The 17,733-nt window shown below is 42.2% G+C and overlaps 1 protein-coding gene across 1 annotated transcript in view; it reads right to left on the minus strand.

Moving 5' to 3' along the window:
- LOC308309097 (CUB and sushi domain-containing protein 3-like) overlaps positions 1–17,733 on the minus strand; it is a gene marked incomplete at both ends in the record, with an annotated part of 377,797 nt that overhangs the window by 24,335 nt on the left and 335,729 nt on the right. The window contains one exon of the mRNA XM_080754567.1: positions 11,618–11,791. Coding sequence (XP_080610693.1) covers positions 11,618–11,791 — 174 coding nt within the window. The remainder of the gene's footprint in view (positions 1–11,617; positions 11,792–17,733) is intronic.

Below are 17,733 nucleotides of genomic sequence, written 5' to 3' on the forward strand. Positions count from 1 at the left end.
TTTCCGAACTCTAATTCGGGGTAATGCTTTTCAGAAGTTCCGAGTGACGTCATTTTGTAGTTGAACTGGACCTTTCAGAAGAAAAGTTCGCTTTCAGAGAGAGTATGGACAGGCCTTTAGTAATTCACCCTTTGTCAAGTCCCGCCCGTTGTCCTGCCCCTCTTCACACCCATTGGTTGCTGTGTCTTGGTGGGACACTCGGTGGGACACTCCATCCACAACCATTTTAATTCAGTTGCTTCGTATTGTTAATCTGTGTGTTCAATTCTAATTTCAAACTTGTTTTCAGTCAAATGGAGCAGCTCAGTGGCAGTATAGTGACTCGGCATGTTTTTAAGTGTTTTTATTTTTCCAAGAAATTATGTTTTAGCAAATTCAACATAAAAAATGCAGAACCAGGGCGGGACAAGGCAGATAGAGCCTGCTGGTTGGTCAGTCAGGGACCAACCAGAAGGCTAACAAAGGGTGAATTACTGTACATCCTCCCTGACTGCAGATTCAGCGCAAATAAATAAGGAGGGCTATTCGATGAGGTGAAGTTTAAAGAGGAGACTTTTTCAAACTTTTGCGGCGGAAAATGGAGAGTGAATCTGCAATCCTGACTGGCCGAGGTAGGTCATTCCACAGCTTGGAAGCCAGGAGGGCAAAGAGTCTGCCAGGTTGTCGTAGGGACAACTTGTGTTTTCTGAAGGGTAGTAGGGCTGCTTATAGTGAGTGGTGGCAGCACTGCTGCTGTTGCCATTGTTGTTTCTTTTCCTGTTTAATGTGGCAGATAATGATATCAAAGAAAAGGACCCGCACAGTGTCAGGGACTTGAAAAAAAAATAGTTTTGCTCTCTAGTCAACGTTTCGGTCATTAGACCTTCATCACCTAACCTGATGAAGGTATAACGACCGAAAAGTAGAATAAAGGGCAACATATTTTTTGCAAGTTCCCGACAGTGTGCGGGTCCTTTTCTTTAATACCATTATCAGAGATTATCATTATTCTGAATATGCACTCTTTTTGTGCTACGCACGTCACCAACCGTTGAGGTGTGCAATGTGCATCAGCCTTTTCTAAAAGATCATACCCAGTGTGAAGTGAGCTGTGCTTTATGAGTTAATTTCATTTAGCATCCCACGAAGCTTGGCCAATTTGACCCTGTACTAACAGACACCAATTGACCAATGACAGTCCGGACAGACACGCAGACAAAGCCAGATGTAGGAGCAGCTAGCAACGCTCAAAAATGATGGCAGATAAACATTAAAGCTATACTATGGAAGTTGCTCAACTACTGGTCAGTTGCGGTATTCGTCCGTTTTTCGCCTGGGGTCGCCGCGGACCACCGGAGCGGGGCGGCAGGGCCACCGTGTACGCCTGCGCCTCGCCGAGACGCAACCGTAAAGGGGTCTCGCGTCCCTCTGCAACCAGGCATTGGGGAGTAACAGGCTAGACTCCTACACCAGAGTAAACACTGCTGGTAGAGGCAAGCTACTTCCTGAGAAGAGACGCGCAAGACGCGCTATGATTGGCCGGTAGTGTATGATCCGCGCTGTGATTGGCCGGTAGTGTATGATCTGGAGACGTATACGGAAGGATGCAGATGACGTAATTTTGCCGCGAAATGCAACCCCCCTCACGGCTCAGTAAAAAACATATAAAGAAAAGGCTTTCGGGGCTGAAAGTGGGGGAGAGTGGGTATTCTAAAACTTTATCGATTTAATAGTTAGGACAATTTTAAGATTAGTTTTATTGGAAAAGTTACATAGTATAGCTTTAACTTAAAAAGAAAAAGATCTTGTGTAAAAGAATGATGTGTCCCGCAAACTTGACCAATGTGGGATGGGGCGGGACATACATATAGGTACAAAGCCAGATGTAGGAGCGGTTAGCACCGCTCACAAATAACTATGGATATTCCTTTCCTTGTTAACTGATAGTTGACGTCAACGAATTAATTGTCTATTTGAGACATTTATAGGAGAGTAACTGTATGTTCAATCCAATCAGTGTTCTTTTTTCCTCTTCCCAATGATCAACCTTGGTGGCAAGTGGGTGCAATTCCATAATTGCCACTGCAATTTAGATCAAAAATAATTAACCAGTGAAATATCAGTATCACTTTGTTTGACAGAGCCTTGGGATTAACACAACCATCTGCCATTTCAGTTGCTCTGAAAGCCTCTGTCGTCCCGTGACGTGACCTGTTCTGATGAGGTTCCAACCACTGCATAGGGAGCCCATTGGAATATTATTCCTATCATTCCTTTTATGGTGCCGGCTACAGGCTATATCTAATCAGTGGTGGAAAAACTACTCAAATGTTTAACTTAAGTAAAAGTATCAATACTGCAATGTCGAAATACTCTTACAAGTAAAAGTCCAGAATTCACTTTTTTTTATTTCCACACAATATATTAATGACATAGTTCAATATTGAAAACGGGTGGTCTTCCCTTTAAGTAAATGTACTTAGTTACTTTACACCACTTCATCTAATCATTGGATAGCAGCAACTCAAAAAGAAAGGTTTCTGGGGAAGTGTGTGTGTGTGTGTGTGTGTGTGTGTGTGTGTGTGTGTGTGTGTGTGTGTGCGCGCGCGCGCGTGCCTGTGTGCACGTGCGTGCGTGCGAGCAATGTGAGCGTGCATGAGAAGTTTGGAGCTAGCATTCCATCCATCTATCCAAAAAAAAAAAAAAAACATGTCAATGGAATATTTGCCAGCCAGGGTTACTTGTTAGCTGTGGGGAGTTTTGGAATGCTTTTTCTCTCGGAGTGAGCAGAGGCGAGGACAAAGAGTCACACCACTCAGTCACACAGCTGTGAGTTGTAGCACAGATCTGCGGGGATCAAGCCAATAATAAGGCAGGCTGCTTTTCCAGACCTGACATGTGCTGCAGTGTGGAGGTCTGGAGGCAGAGATAACTTCTTGCTTGGTTCTTGCGAAGCAGCAGGGTCTTCTTATACACATATAGCTAGCTATTCACTGAGATAATAGATGTCTGCTTAAAGTTGAGATTAGAATCCAGCCCATGCAGGAATGTCTAAATAAAGCAATTTACTGCAAATAGTGTTATCTTGGTACCAAATCCATGTATTCAGAGACCTATCTCCGCATAGAAAAGATATTTGCCTATATCGCAGGTCGTCCTTTGACAGAGGCATTGTGCATCCAACCGCCCTCTGCTGTGTTCAAAGCGCGATTCTGTTTGAAGTGTTTACAAACAGCGATCCAAATATCTCCAGCAGAAAACCCGAAAACTATCATTGGGAACCACTTAACCTGGGATGTGGGACCTGGTATTTGGTTGCAATTTTTCAGGGGCCGTGACAATACCAGACTAACAGGTGACATGCACATCGTTCACAAGCTTCTAGCTGCGAGGAAATGTTGTCCTTTTTCGTGGAATTATACGAGAATTGGCCCGAGGCCAAAACCAAGCTCAGCATATTTAATGTGCCTAGAGAGAGAGAGAGAGAGAGAGAGAGAGAGAGACTTGTCAAACTCCTCTCAAACTTGCTTGCTCTATTGCTCTCACAGCGACTCTTTCCTTGATGAATTATCTATGCTTTGAAATCATCAGTATGCAGAGGATATAGACTCAAAGTTGGGATCACTGTTTCATCCTTGTGCCAACATGTAAACTAGCCTTCACAGACAGTGAAGTCTAGAGGAGGTGTGGGGATCATTTTCTTGTCCCCAGGGGAGGGAAAATTACTTTTACTGCGTTACGCAGCAGATGGCTGGCTGCTCAGATGGCTCAGATGAGCACACAGCGCTGTTATGTGTTAAGGGTCTTGCTCAGGGACACCCGATGCGTAGACTGGGCAAGCCGAGGGTTGACCTTGCGAATTCCCAGACAGCCTCAAGCATTCCTATTCAGGGGCTAACATTCTGCGAAAATAGGAGATCTACGAGCTCACAACATGTTGCAACACAATGCATTGTAAGCTTGTAGATCAGCTATTTTTGGCAAATATATTTAGCGTAGAGCAACAACTGGAGGGGGCCCTAGTATAGAGCCCACAGGAAACCTGTGAACTATAATTATAGGGTTTAAGTGGTTAAATTAGCATTTCGTACACTCAGAGTTAGGAAATGGATAAATGAAAACAGAGGATTTTACTGTGTGAAGATGAATATGGGTGTTTAAGCACTGTTTTAGTAATCGCACTTACAGAAAGAGAGAGTGCTAAATCTGTGTAGAAAATATGAATTAATAATTATCAATATTTCAAGTTTAAGAACTACTGGGCTGTTTTTGTGTTTTGTGCTGGAGTAGTGAAGATTAATGTGAAGAGCCATTGAGCACAGAGTGTAAATATTCTAAATCTACCATATTTTACCGTAGGCTTATGTCTCATAAATGGCACAGATACCACTCCGTAATTGCTATGCACTGCACAGAAAGATTGCACAGGCTGGTCTGTTTTTGCAGAAATGCGGAACCTTATGCAATATTGCTGAGCTGTAGTTTATTTAGCTATCTGTACTGCAGGTATGTATGGCAATTATCTTTTCAACAGCAATTCTACGAATAATTGATTTTATAATTATTCTGCATTATACTGACATGAATACAGTCTCAAAAAGGTTAGCAGTGTTGTTAGCGTTTCTGATCCATTATACAGTGCATGAATAATGCGATGGCTTCATCATTGCCTCATGTTGCACCAACATGAGAAGTACATTCCTGACATTTTAATGTGTAGATAATCACTTTTAACCAAAAAGGATCAGCATGCACTTTCTCCCATATTGTTTTAATTTTTCAAGACTCTTGCCAGAGTTTGCATTGGAAAACATTGGGGATTTATCGCTGAGTTGGGTCCACTTAGGACTAGGAGTCAGCTGTATAACACTATGGCAAGGGGAGCCAGGTTGTTCAAAGAGTCTGATTATTGATCGATCTGAATGATGTTTACACGGTTGTTAATCACTGTCAGTTTTCCTGTTTATACCACTAGTGATGGCTACTGTATGTTAGCTACTTGGGGCTATTAACTGTAATTACTGTAACGACACTATAATTCTCTGCACAGGGAGAACAGACATAATGCAAGGCTAACAGCATACTGTATGCTCATACAGCCGTGGGAAGTTTTTTTATTTTTTGGGGAGCTGATGTGGAAAGATGACTCGTATAAAGTGGTAAATGGCGGGGGAATTACACTGCTCATCGTGATTACAAAGGAAGAACATGCTGTCTGGTGCCAGCTTATGATAAACTATTGCACTTGGCAAAAACTTGCACAAGCAGAGGACACTGATTAACAAGGATATGGGCCCTATTTTGAGGACACTCTGCGCACCGGTGTGGGAGGAGAGGAACTATAGGGGGTATGTTGTTTGCAAATCAGCAGAACACTGCAATTTTGGGGTCAAGGAGGAACACGATTTGCACTGTCCGCCTCTTGTCTGCTTGGAGCAGGTCAGCTGGTAGTGGTATATAGATCATCCATTGCTATTTCTGGCACACTTAAGTTGGCAGAGGCGCACCCACCCAGATATATATCTCCAAAATTACACAAACCCACTTTATATTAATGGTAGTCTGTTTCTCTTGGGTATGAATCCCTGAAGCTGAAAGCTATATTTTAGCATGTTTTTAATGCATTCTAACTCGCACATGACAATGCTGTATCCAACAAAACTGAACTCAAGAAGCAGAGAGAATATTGAAGGTAGTAGATTAGAAGGTAGTAGATTTTCTCCTTCATGAAAATGTCTTACTGATTGGTTAAACACAGATGTGCCATTTCAAAACTTCACACATCCTGCCATTGGCAAGACGGCCAAGATTTACAGGTGATTCGCAGAAAAAATTGATTGTAGATCGTCTATTTTTGCTAGTTTCTGAAAAATAAGCTCTGTTCTACATACAAATTTGAAAAGCAAAACAGGGAAAGAAACCGGTGGAAAAAAATGCGTTTGCAGGACATTTTCAGGAAAAGAGCAATACATATTGAGGAGTTGAAACGGCACATCTGTAGATAGATTCAACACACTGCCAAGCTCTGTTTGCCTAAACTCCAGGCACCAATGAACCTTTTCAATTAATGTTCTTATGTGATGTTTGAAACAGGGAGTAGACAAGACAAGAATGAAAAAATAAAGAAAGATCTCCTCTTATTATAACTGGGAGCATTTGAACATTCGGGCTGTGACCTTCAGCACTCACTGGATCAGTTTGCTGCAAAGGGGATGAGGATCAGCATATCTAAATCTTAGGCCATGGTTCTCAGCAGGAAATTGGTGGATTGCCCACTCTGGGCAAAGAATGAGTCCTTACCACAAGTGAAGGAATACAAGTATTTCAAGGTCTTGATCTTGAGCGAGGGGAGGATGGACTGTGACAACAGCCAGAGAATCTGAGCAGCAGGAGAGGCCACATGAAGATTCCAGAGAGACACATTCAATTTTACATTTTCAAAAACAATTCAAGGTGGCCCGTGTGCTGAAAACTAACAGCGGCATGTGTTAAAAATTCTCAGAAGATAAGTCGACTGCAGAGAAAAGCACTGTGAATGAATGAGTGGCTGGGCTGCTCCATATGGGCACCGGTGTGTGTGCGCGCATGTCTATGTGACTGTGTGGCTGGTGTGCTGCTGAAGCAAGAAAGAAATCATTTTTTCCCTTTACTTTTCCTAAAGGCTGAGATGAGAAGAGTTATATGAGAACACACAGCTGTTGTCGATAGAGCGGAAAATTAGTATTGAAACAAAATGTTCAGAATGTGTAGCCTTTTGAAGATTAAAAAAGTACAAAAAAAAAGTATATTGATGACAATGCTAAACGTAACTGATGTGCACATTATAAGTGCGTATACCGCATACACACCCTCCTCTACACTACTTGTGACAGCCTGATGTTTGTACTCCCTTCATCCTCTCTTCTCATAAAGTTTCAACAGAGGCACACTGTCTATTCTAATACAGAAGCACCATTGCCTATACTATTTGTTGTTGATATAAAATATTATAGCAATAGACTGGAAGGATTTGTAGTCCCTAAACTCAGAAACATGTGACCATGGTGTAGTTCGTTCATTTATATTTACTTCTCGTGATTACATTTTAAGCCTTATAAAATCGTAAAACTGGTTGTGAAGATTATCTTGCAGAACTAAACGTATAAGTATATAATGAACCTTTATTTGCACAGAGCATAATTTTCGGCAATAATTAAAAAATATAATGCAAAAATCCCACTGACTTTTTGGGAGAGAAACAGGAAGGGGCTAACTTAACTTCCTGCAACACACCCATTGGTAATCATATGTAACGCCTGGGATTCAAACCCTGGTCTGCCGCATGGCAGTCCAACCTCTTAACCATTAGACCAAAGGGCCATCCCTGTGGACCAGGGGAGATACTAGACTTTTGATGCCATCAGGCTGAGACAGTCAAGTCATTCTGCTAGACTGCTACACATACTCCCATCTCACCACTTCTTTGCAGGTACTACGCCTTCTCCAGTTCGATAAACACCGAAAGCCATTGCACGGTCTATCTGCCTGGCATGCGACTGACTTTGCCCTAGGAATCTCTAAGCCTATAACAGCCCCAAGAGACGTTGCTCCTAACATTGAACTTTGGGTGTACAATCCATCATTAGAATAACTAGAATTTCGGGCCCCCTTCGGGGGCCCTCAAATCTAGAGCTCGGGCCCCCTCCGGGGGCCCTCACGGTATACCAGCAATCAAATGGATTTGTAATGGGCAAATATGGGTAGTTCTTTTTTTGAGAAAAAATATTTTTTTGAGAAAAAATATTTTTTTGAGAAAAAAACAAATTTTTGAGAAAAAAACAAATTTTTGAGAAAAAAAGAAGTTTTTTGAGAAAAAAAGAAGTTTTTTGAAAAAAAAGTTTTTTGAAAAAAAAAAAAGTTTTTGCCTAATTGTGTTATTATTATTACTACTAGAAGCTGGGCCGCCCTTCGGGCGGCCCAGCGTCTAGTCGGCGACCTGGCCAACTCGGGAACGATGTAAATAGGGAATGAATGCCCCGCCCTTTAATGCAAACCCCATTATACCTGTTGTCATAGGACCCGTTTTGACCATCTGTTTGCCTGTGTCCATTTATGCCCATATATGGAGATATCTGTATCTGTCTGTCTGTCGGCGTCCATTTTATGTCCATATATGGAGATCACTGCAGATATAGTTCTGGGTCCATTTTATGCCCATATGCCCATATATGGAGATATCTGTCTATTTGCGTCCATTTTATGCCCATATATGGAGATCTCTGTATCTGTCTGTCTGTGTCCCTTTATGCCCGTATATGGAGATATCTGTTTATCTGCGTCCATTTTATGCCCATATATGAGATCTCTGTCGCTTTTTGTTTGTTTCTTCTTTAAGCAGAATACACAGCCTGCTTAAATCTGCATCATTCAAGTCATCCTCCCAGTCCCACGCTTTGTCGCTTGTCTTATGTTTGTCTTTGTCTCTTTTATTTTCTTTTTTGGAGCGGACCCCATGAATGCCCCACCCTTTAATGCAAACCCCAATATACCTGTTGTCATAGGACCCGTTTTGACCATCTGTTAGCCTTTGTCCCCACCCTTTAATGCAAACCCCAATATACCTGTTGTCATAGGACCGTTTTGACCATCTGTTTGCCTTCTGTTAGCCTTTGTCCCCACCCTTTAATGCAAACCCCAATATACCTGTTGTCATAGGACCCGTTTTGACCATCTGTTTGCCATTGTCCCCTTATGCCCATATATGGAGATCTCTGCACACACAGTACCGGTTGCGGAAAACTCTGATGTCAGACATCAGCTCCGCATTCGGGGATTCATTTTATGCCCATATCTGGAGAACGCGCGTGCCGGTGGGAAGAACGGTTCTCGAGATTCACATACATACATACACATTCACAGAGATTTTTTGTTGACTCCTGGCGTACGTGATGTCAGAGCCTTTTATGAAGTGATGTCACAATGAGTCAGCGATTGTGCCGATTTCCTCAGGAACAGCCTGATGTCAACAATCAGCTCCGCGTAAGGAGATTCCGAACGTTTCGCGCCGGTTTCGGAAAACCGCGAGTCGGGTCGGGTCGAGGCCTGGCACTGCACTCCTCGCGGCGGCGGGGAACGCGCGTGCCGAATCTGAAGCCGGTGGGACGAACGGTTCTCGAGATACGCGGATTACAAACAAACAGACAGAGATTTGTCGCATTTATAGATAGATAGGATAAGTATCAATAACAGTAACTTACACCAGAAAAGAGCAACACATAATGACTGGCAAATGCCAGGCACTGGTTCTGTTGCCATTGCCAACATCATGCATCATGTTTTGTCACCAGTACAAACATAACCGCTAAGCTTGGCATCAATCAGATGCAGTCTACGCACAACATACATTTGCAGGAATGTGGGCATTTCAGAGAGTACATTGGCACGTGAGGAAGTACAGTATGCTCCTAGCCTCTTATTCACAGTCTGTTGGCTGGACAAAAATAACCCAATAGGAGCCTGTTAAACTGAATGAATAGCCAAAAGCAACACAAAATAAGTAATTGGAATACACCACTGGAATCCTCTTTGGAAGGCATACTGTATTCAGTGTTTGATTTACCGGGGGGATGGGGCGATCCATGCCTCTGCTTTTGATATCCATCTCGTCATTATTATTTTTATCGCCGGTGGGAATAATGTTCTATCACTGATTCTGGTTAGACTGAATTACATACAGTGCTGTACATGCATTTCCTTTTGGGAAATGTAGATGTATCTGATGTTAGATATTTATGTTTGATCATATCATAATTCATTTAACAAATTCAGTGAGGAAGTAGCCATGGTTTATTTGTATTCATCATTGTGTGCTAAAAAATAACATGTCCACATTTTTTGATTTATCTAACGAAATAAGATACGTGAAAATAGCAGATCTAGAAGCTCACAACGTGTCGCAATGTGACCTGTTGTCTATAGTATAACACAAATCCAATCCTGGGCATATCAGATCGTTTCAGCCAAGTGTCAAAAAGTTGGTGTTGTAGCATCGGTTCCACACATATTTCCCTGAACTATACTGTATGCTTATTTTATGAACTCTTGAGTCAACATTAAACACATTACACTGCACAGTATGTACTCAAGATATACAGTCAAATAGAGAAACCTTTGATTCTGACTTTGTCCAAACATTCAATTTGAATTTAAATGCCAGATCAAAATCCACTGTCTAGACTCACCCATGTACGTAAGTACTGTAGGCTATATTTGCAGAACAGCTTTCAGAGAAACCAAACGTATTTCAGCATGCCACATATACCTGTCTTTTAAGTGACAACATTCATTCCAACCCACTGAGTCGTGACTAAAATTCATGAAGACACAAACATCTTTAAGCAATGTCCATCATTGGAATTCCATTTCTGTCTGACTGCTGCAAAGGGACTCTCGATGTCACTGGGGTGCCATCAAGAAACCGTGCATACATCACTGCCATCGAAGGTCTCAGGAAAGATGAGAGGAGACCTACAGTAACAAGGCCCAAAAGCAACTCAAGAGTGACAGGCTAACCCTAAGGACACACTATTGTAATATTGATTCGAGCTGGGGTTCAATTCACCCTTCACTGAATCTATTTAAAACTATAAAGGTGTGCTCAGAAGAGCATAAATCTTAGCCAGGAGACATGCGCTAATAATAATAGCAATGCATGGATGAAAGAGTAGCGTGGCATGTGCGTGTGTGTGTGTGTGTGTGTGTGTGTGTGTGTGTGTGTGTGTGTGTGTGTGTGTGTGTGTACAGTATGTGCGTGTGTGTCTTTGTGTTTGAGTGTGTGCCTGTGTGTCTGTGTGTTAGGGCTGGCAACAAGTATTCATGTTTTCGGCATTTTTGTGCTTCATTTTGTATAGTTAAACCATACACATCCACGTCATGTGCGTATACAGAGCTGGCAAGGAGACACTTTAAATAAGCTCCCATATTTTTTTGCTTCTGGCAAGATTAGCTAACGACAGAAACACAGACAGGGGAGAATGCATGATCTACAGAACCGGCGGTGATAATAAATGCGGGAATCCCAGTAAAATGTCATCCTCTAGCTCAGGTTGCAATACCCACTGCTTATAGCGTGGATAATATACTGTATGTTCTCTCTCCCTTTGGTTTTATGTTATAACCATATAGGAGATCACTAATAATCATTGCACTGCACCTTTGCACAAAACCTGCTTTACAACAGAAATATGCAAAAACACAAACAGTAACCTTACTCCACAACAGATTCAACAGTGATTCAAAAACAATATATCAGGCAATCTAACAGGCTAGCATTTGATTTTCTTTCCTGGCCAACTTAATTGGCCAATAACCAAAACAACGAGCTAATAATATCCAATCCGGCACGTTGTGCCAAATTCAGAGAGTGTAACAAAGATGATTTCGACGGCACCACAGTGCTTTAGATGACAAACAGATTGCTCCTGCTGGAAACCTTTTCCAAAACGAGGACGAAGCTATGATACAGAATGATTTCGACACCAGGACACCTCCCTGAAGGTCCCCAACATCATTATCATCATACATCATTCATCATTCATCATCATCATCATCATCATCAGCAGCAGCAGCAGCAGCATCAATAAGAGTACTAGTAACTTACGCAGGCATTGAGGCAGGTCTCCACTCCAGGTTCCATTTCCTGTGCAGGTGAGCACAGCAGGGAAGGAGAGCTCATAGCCAGGCAGGCAGCTGTAGCTCACGCTGGTTCCCCACTCCAGCACGGAGCCCTCCAGGAGCCCGTTGGGGAGCGGCGGGGGTGTGGGGCATGTCACCACTATGGGGGAATAAACACATAGACAGCCAGCCATGCATGCACGAACACACAGAGACAAACACACATATGACATTGGTGGATGGGCACATAGAGATAGCGGGAGATGCAGACGGACAGAGTGAAACACACACACACACACACACACACACACACACACACACACACACACACACACACACACACACACACACACACACACACACACACACACACACACACACACACACACACACACACACGTTAGTGTTTGGATCTTAGATAGCTGCTGTCCTCACAATCAAACAGAAGACAGAAGACAAAAAGTAAGTAGAGAGGAACATGTTGGTTTTCAGTTCACTTCATTACCATGATTAAAGTGTATTACAGATGTAAATGGCCATGCGCCTTAATAGCCTAGCAGAAAAACAAAAAGTGTAAGCAGAGTTTTGTTTTAGTTGAAAGTGGTGATGTTGCCTTTTGTGTTTCAAAGTAGAGGAATATTCCACATTGGCTTAATTGTCAGCCTTGTTGTTACGGTTCAACTGAGTCGTTATCAAAATATCACGTTTTATCACTTTCAATGTCAAATTGCTCCGAAGTCAGTTTTACAAAGAAGAGTGGCTGACAAATGTAAGGTTACTACACAACATGCCTCTAGTTACAGTGTAATCATACAGACAAAGAGATATGACACACATCAAAGAGATAAAGTTCCTCCAGGGCCGCCGGAACAGGTTGTGTGTGTGTGTGTGTGTGTGTGTGTGTGTGTGTGTGTGTGTGTGTGTGTGTGTGTGTGTGTGTGTGTGTGTGTGTGTGTGTGTGTGTGTGTGTGTGTGTGTGTGTGTGTGTGTGCGTGCGCGTGCGTGCGTGCGTGCGTGTGTGTGTGTGTGTGTGTGTGTATGTGCATGTGCATGAGGGTGAAGTGGGGGTAAGAAAAATTACAAGGTCCCATCATGTAGATATCAATGAACCAGCTGAGTCATACACAACCTTGTTGTTGTTATTTTTGAGCAATTAAATTGCAAACTGGGTCACTTGGCTGAGGTTAGAATACCTAAAACTATGATACACTCTCTCTCTCTCTCTCTCTCTCTCTCTCTCTCTCTCTCTCTCCTGTATCTCTCCCACTTTTGAATCTTTCAAACACACACACACACACACACACACACACACACACACACACACACACACACACACACACACACACACACACACACACACACACACACACACACACACAGAACGTTATACGTATTCATGGCAAAGCTTCATGGCAGCTTCATTTGGACTTGTTAGCTATGAGGATAGAAAACGGAACATTCAGCCAGACATGGTTGAGCGCAGTCTATTTAACAAACTTGTTATTGATTGGACACAGACTTCAGATCGCATATATTGTGCGGCAAGCATACAGTTTGATTACCATTAGGACACTAATAGATATAATTAAAGTGACTGTAATCGTTGAAAAAGCACGGGAGGGGTTTGCACCCCAAATTCCCTGCCCCCCTATTCAGACGCTACTAAATTCCTCATAATATACAGTTTAGTCAGGAACACTCACGTCAAAGTAGATTTAACCATTAATGCAACAAATGGAATACAGTTAAACTAAGGGTTAAAGGGCTCCGCATTTGGAGATTTTTTACATTTACGCAAAATCAAGAAATTTAAGCAAAAACCCCCATAAGGATACAATAGTAGTAGAATAGCAACACATTGACATATTATCTTAAATTAACAGACATAAATTCACAAGTATTTGAGCCTATGCCGGACTCATCGTATTTAAAGGAGCCTCCCTTACTTAGCCTGCTTCCAGACCATAGACCCCGCCCACTCTCAGAGTGGACTGTTTCTCTGATCTGGAGCTGGGTACATGAATCGGCAGTTATTACCCAAAAGTTTCGGCTGATCCAATGAGCGCGGGGGGTGGGGGTGGGTCTAACGAATATCCAATCCGCGCCGCAACCCGTTTTTTCAAGCGACGTCATCATCAGAGCGTCATCATTAGAAGACGAGGTGCTCACGTGGGTGCTCACGAGGAGACCTGTAGTGATTGTTTTTTTTTTAAATCAAAGCACCTCCCACCCCCCTCCCTTCCAGAAATAGGGCACAGTTTCAGACTACTGCGTGAGCTGAGTCTGAGATCAGGCTATCCCTTACTGGGCATGAGCTCTCATTGGATTATGTGGTGTAATGATTAACAGATCTGTGAATGAGGAAAGGATCTGACTGACAGCTGGGCAGGCGAGACACACGTGTCCTGCATAAACTAACGCTAAGCTTCATTATAATCAACGTAAAAGCTGGGTTACCAGGCAATGTTATCGGTTTTGAAGTATGTCTGGAATTTCCCTCAAGCCTTTTTGTTTGGACACAGTCTCTGAATACAGTAGGCCTAATAATAATCATGTCTGATGGAAATAGAAGCTCTTGTCTCTCTGCAACGTAAACCATAAACTTTCCCCTCAACAAATGTAATAAATTAATTTATAATAAAGCTTGGGGTTTGTTGGAGATGAACCCGTGGGGAGGCAGATGGGATATGGGGTTTAAGTATCTGAATAAATTATAAGTGTTTGTTTTCAGCACCCGTCATCACACACACACACACACACACACACACACACACACACACACACACACACACACACACACACACACACACACACACACACACACACACACACACACACACACACACAGTATGCACACACGTATGCGATTAAGACCTGAAACCTTAAGGCGCTGTACAGACATTTGTGTGAAACATCTTCTCCGTATCGTCTGAGAATGGCCACTGGGAACGCCGTACTAATGCATTGTCAATGGAAGGTTGTTTGGTGTTTTGTTGTTGCCGTGTCTCTTGGCCAAAAGATAGGCTGCGGTTGAGCTTGAGACACGGCAACGACAAAAAACCAAACAACCTTCCATTGACAATGCATTAGTACGGCGCCCCCAGTGGCCATTCTCAGACGATACGGAGAAGATGTTTCACGCATATGTGTGAGTCCAGCCTAAGAAATATCATCACTACCTGAAAATCATAGTTTAATAAATGAAAAAAAGAAAGATTAAAAGAACTGACATTCTTTCATTATTATTTAGTCAGTTTTTGCTAATGGAACATGTTCAGCCTTTTAACAGAATGAAATCACTGTCACTTACTAACCAAGTGCTTCACATGCTCAGTCATCTTGACCTGACATTTAATGGCACCACAGCACCTACTTACAGCTGAGTGGCAATTCATTCAAATGTGAATGTTTACTTTCCACTAATAAATGTAAATTATAAACTATTCAAGTGAACTTTGGAACATCAGCCGCTTTTATGCAGAGATCCCGCAAACATAATAAGAAGAATCATCTTTCAACCTGCCGTCCCCATTTTGGGCATGTCATTATGGGTGAAAGTTTTCCAAAACATATTTGAGTTTAATTGTAATTTTCAAAAAATAGCTTGTAGATTGGCTATTCTTTGCTGCATGACTCCATCGTAAAACAAATTATAACATACTGCAGGGCCTAAGTGTGTAATGCTGCTACTGCAGAACGAGAGGCACGATGTGCAACAGCATAAGCCATCTGTTTTACAACTAGACACACTTATTTCACAAAACCCAAACAAAATGGAATGACGACGTGCTGTAGCAAAGCACAGTCACGTCGTTCAAGGTGCAGTACTGAAGCATTTTATTGTCTTGCTCTTTCTCTAAATATCTCTCTCTCTCTATATATTCATTATTCTTTGTTCGGATCCCCATTAGCGTCCACTGCCACGGTCACTAGACTTCCTAGGGTCCACATAAAACATCACACAACATAAAACAACATATTGTCGTTGTCGGGCGGAAACCGTGTATGTCCAAAACCGTTCGCTTTGTATTTGTCATTTTAAATAGGATTTAAAATAGTGAAAATAGACGATCTACGTACAAGGTGAGGTGTTGTGTGCTTGCAGATCTGCTATTTTCACTACTTTTGTGTGATTTTTTTGTATGAAGTAGGGCTTTAATTTACGAAAAGAAATAAAAGATTTATGCCTGACAGTGACCATATAATGAAACAAACAACAATCAGTTGTTGTTTGTTTCATTATATTCTCTAACCCTAAGTTACACTAATAAAATGCCAATGATAATACATATTGACCATTCCAATTGTGTGTTCTCTCTCATTAATATTAGTTTAAGAGATTTATTTGTTGAATAAGTATTTGCTTCTGATTTGTTTAATATTTACACAAAATGATTTACGCTGTTGGGTGGCTCTATAAATATTTTTTAACGCGCAAGTACGCACGCACGCACGCACCCACGCACGCACGCACGCACGCACGCACGCACGCACGCACGCACGCACGCACGCACGCACGCACGCACGCACGCACGCACGCACGCACGCACGCACGCACACTTCAAATCAAATCAAATCAAACTTTATTTATATAGCACGTTTACAAACAGGCAAGCTGAGCCAAAGTGCTGTACAACAACATTTAAAAACAGGCAATACAAATCATTAAAGCAATTTAAAAAAGGAAACAAAGATGCAAGAAAACAATATGAAAAACAACAAAACAAAAGATTACTTTAAATGCAATTAGAAGCAACTAGGCGGGTTGAATTTAAATGAAATTAAAAGCCTGGGAAAACAACTTAACACTTTATACATTTATAATTATAGCCTACGCATGTAATCACAAAATTGACTTACACTAGGACTATAATTAATTTAAGGTAGCCTAGCTAGCTGATTTAAATCTGTTGCAACTTTAAGGTCAGGACTGACTCGTGTCTCACCGTGAATTCTCATATACATAGGACTGATGCATTTTGAGCAGCTCTTCTATCATATTTATAGTCTTGTATATATATTCATGTGTTGGCTTTGATGTTCCACTCACTGGACTGCTGTGAAAGTGGAGTGGGCCACGTGGGTGTCAATACAACGTTCTCTCCGAGGTAGAACAATCTTTTGTTCCTTTGTTGTTGGTGGGGAATCCAAAAAGATTCCCGCACAGCTCTATATCCAGTATAGAACAAATATATAAAATATTCGCTTGGAAATTCAGGCCACTGATGCGCTTTGAATAAACTTCAAAGGCTAAACATAGTGGCTGTGACAAGCTGTTTCTGAAAGTTTTCTTTAAGCCAAAGTCTAACGTTGGTACTGATAATGAATGCGTAAATAGTGTCTTCAATTGTGCATTTTCATTTATCTTTTTAAGCTATTAAATAGGACACTTCAATGGAAGAGAGTTAGTGGACAAAAGCTCAGTATTCAAGTCCCCCCCAGACCTGACACCATGCTCAGGGTCCTAGTACTCCATCAACCCCAGCCTGTGCAGCTGGATCCTGGACTTCCTGTTTGCTGTGGTGAAGAAATAAGGCACAGCAATGCCTCTTCCACCACAGGCAGCTGAAGACGTTCGGCATGGGGCCCAAGATCCCGCTGGCCTTTTACAGAAGCACCACAAGCACCGCATCCTGACTGGATGCACCACCGTCTGGCTTGTGAAATGCTGTGCCCTCAACCGCAAAGCGCCGCAGAGGGTGGTACGGAGTACTACGGACGGCCCAGAGCGTTTAAGTGGATGAGAGCTTCCCTAGCCTCCATCCAGGATACTTTATATCAGGGGTTTTAAACGTTTTCAGGCCAAGGACCCCTTAGTTGAGAGAGAGATTAAGCAGGCACCCCCACAACCTTTTCATAGATTCCATAAAGTTTCATCGTTTGACAGCACAATCATCAGTGTATTTTGGATTCATGTTAATGTGTTTTCAGATATTTAACCACTTGAACTGTCAGTACTTAATAAACTTGACCTTTCACTAGCGTTTTGAGCTTGTAGATCTGCTATTCAAGTGGGTTCAAGTGGGTTCAAGTGGTTAATATAAAAAAGGAGGGGAAAAAGGTTCTATCACACAAAGATTTGGAGGACCCCCTAGGGGTCCC

Source organism: Nannobrachium achirus (genome assembly GCF_963921795.1).
Source record: "Nannobrachium achirus genome assembly, chromosome: 2".
In the NCBI taxonomy this organism is placed as follows: Eukaryota; Metazoa; Chordata; class Actinopteri; order Myctophiformes; family Myctophidae; genus Nannobrachium; species Nannobrachium achirus.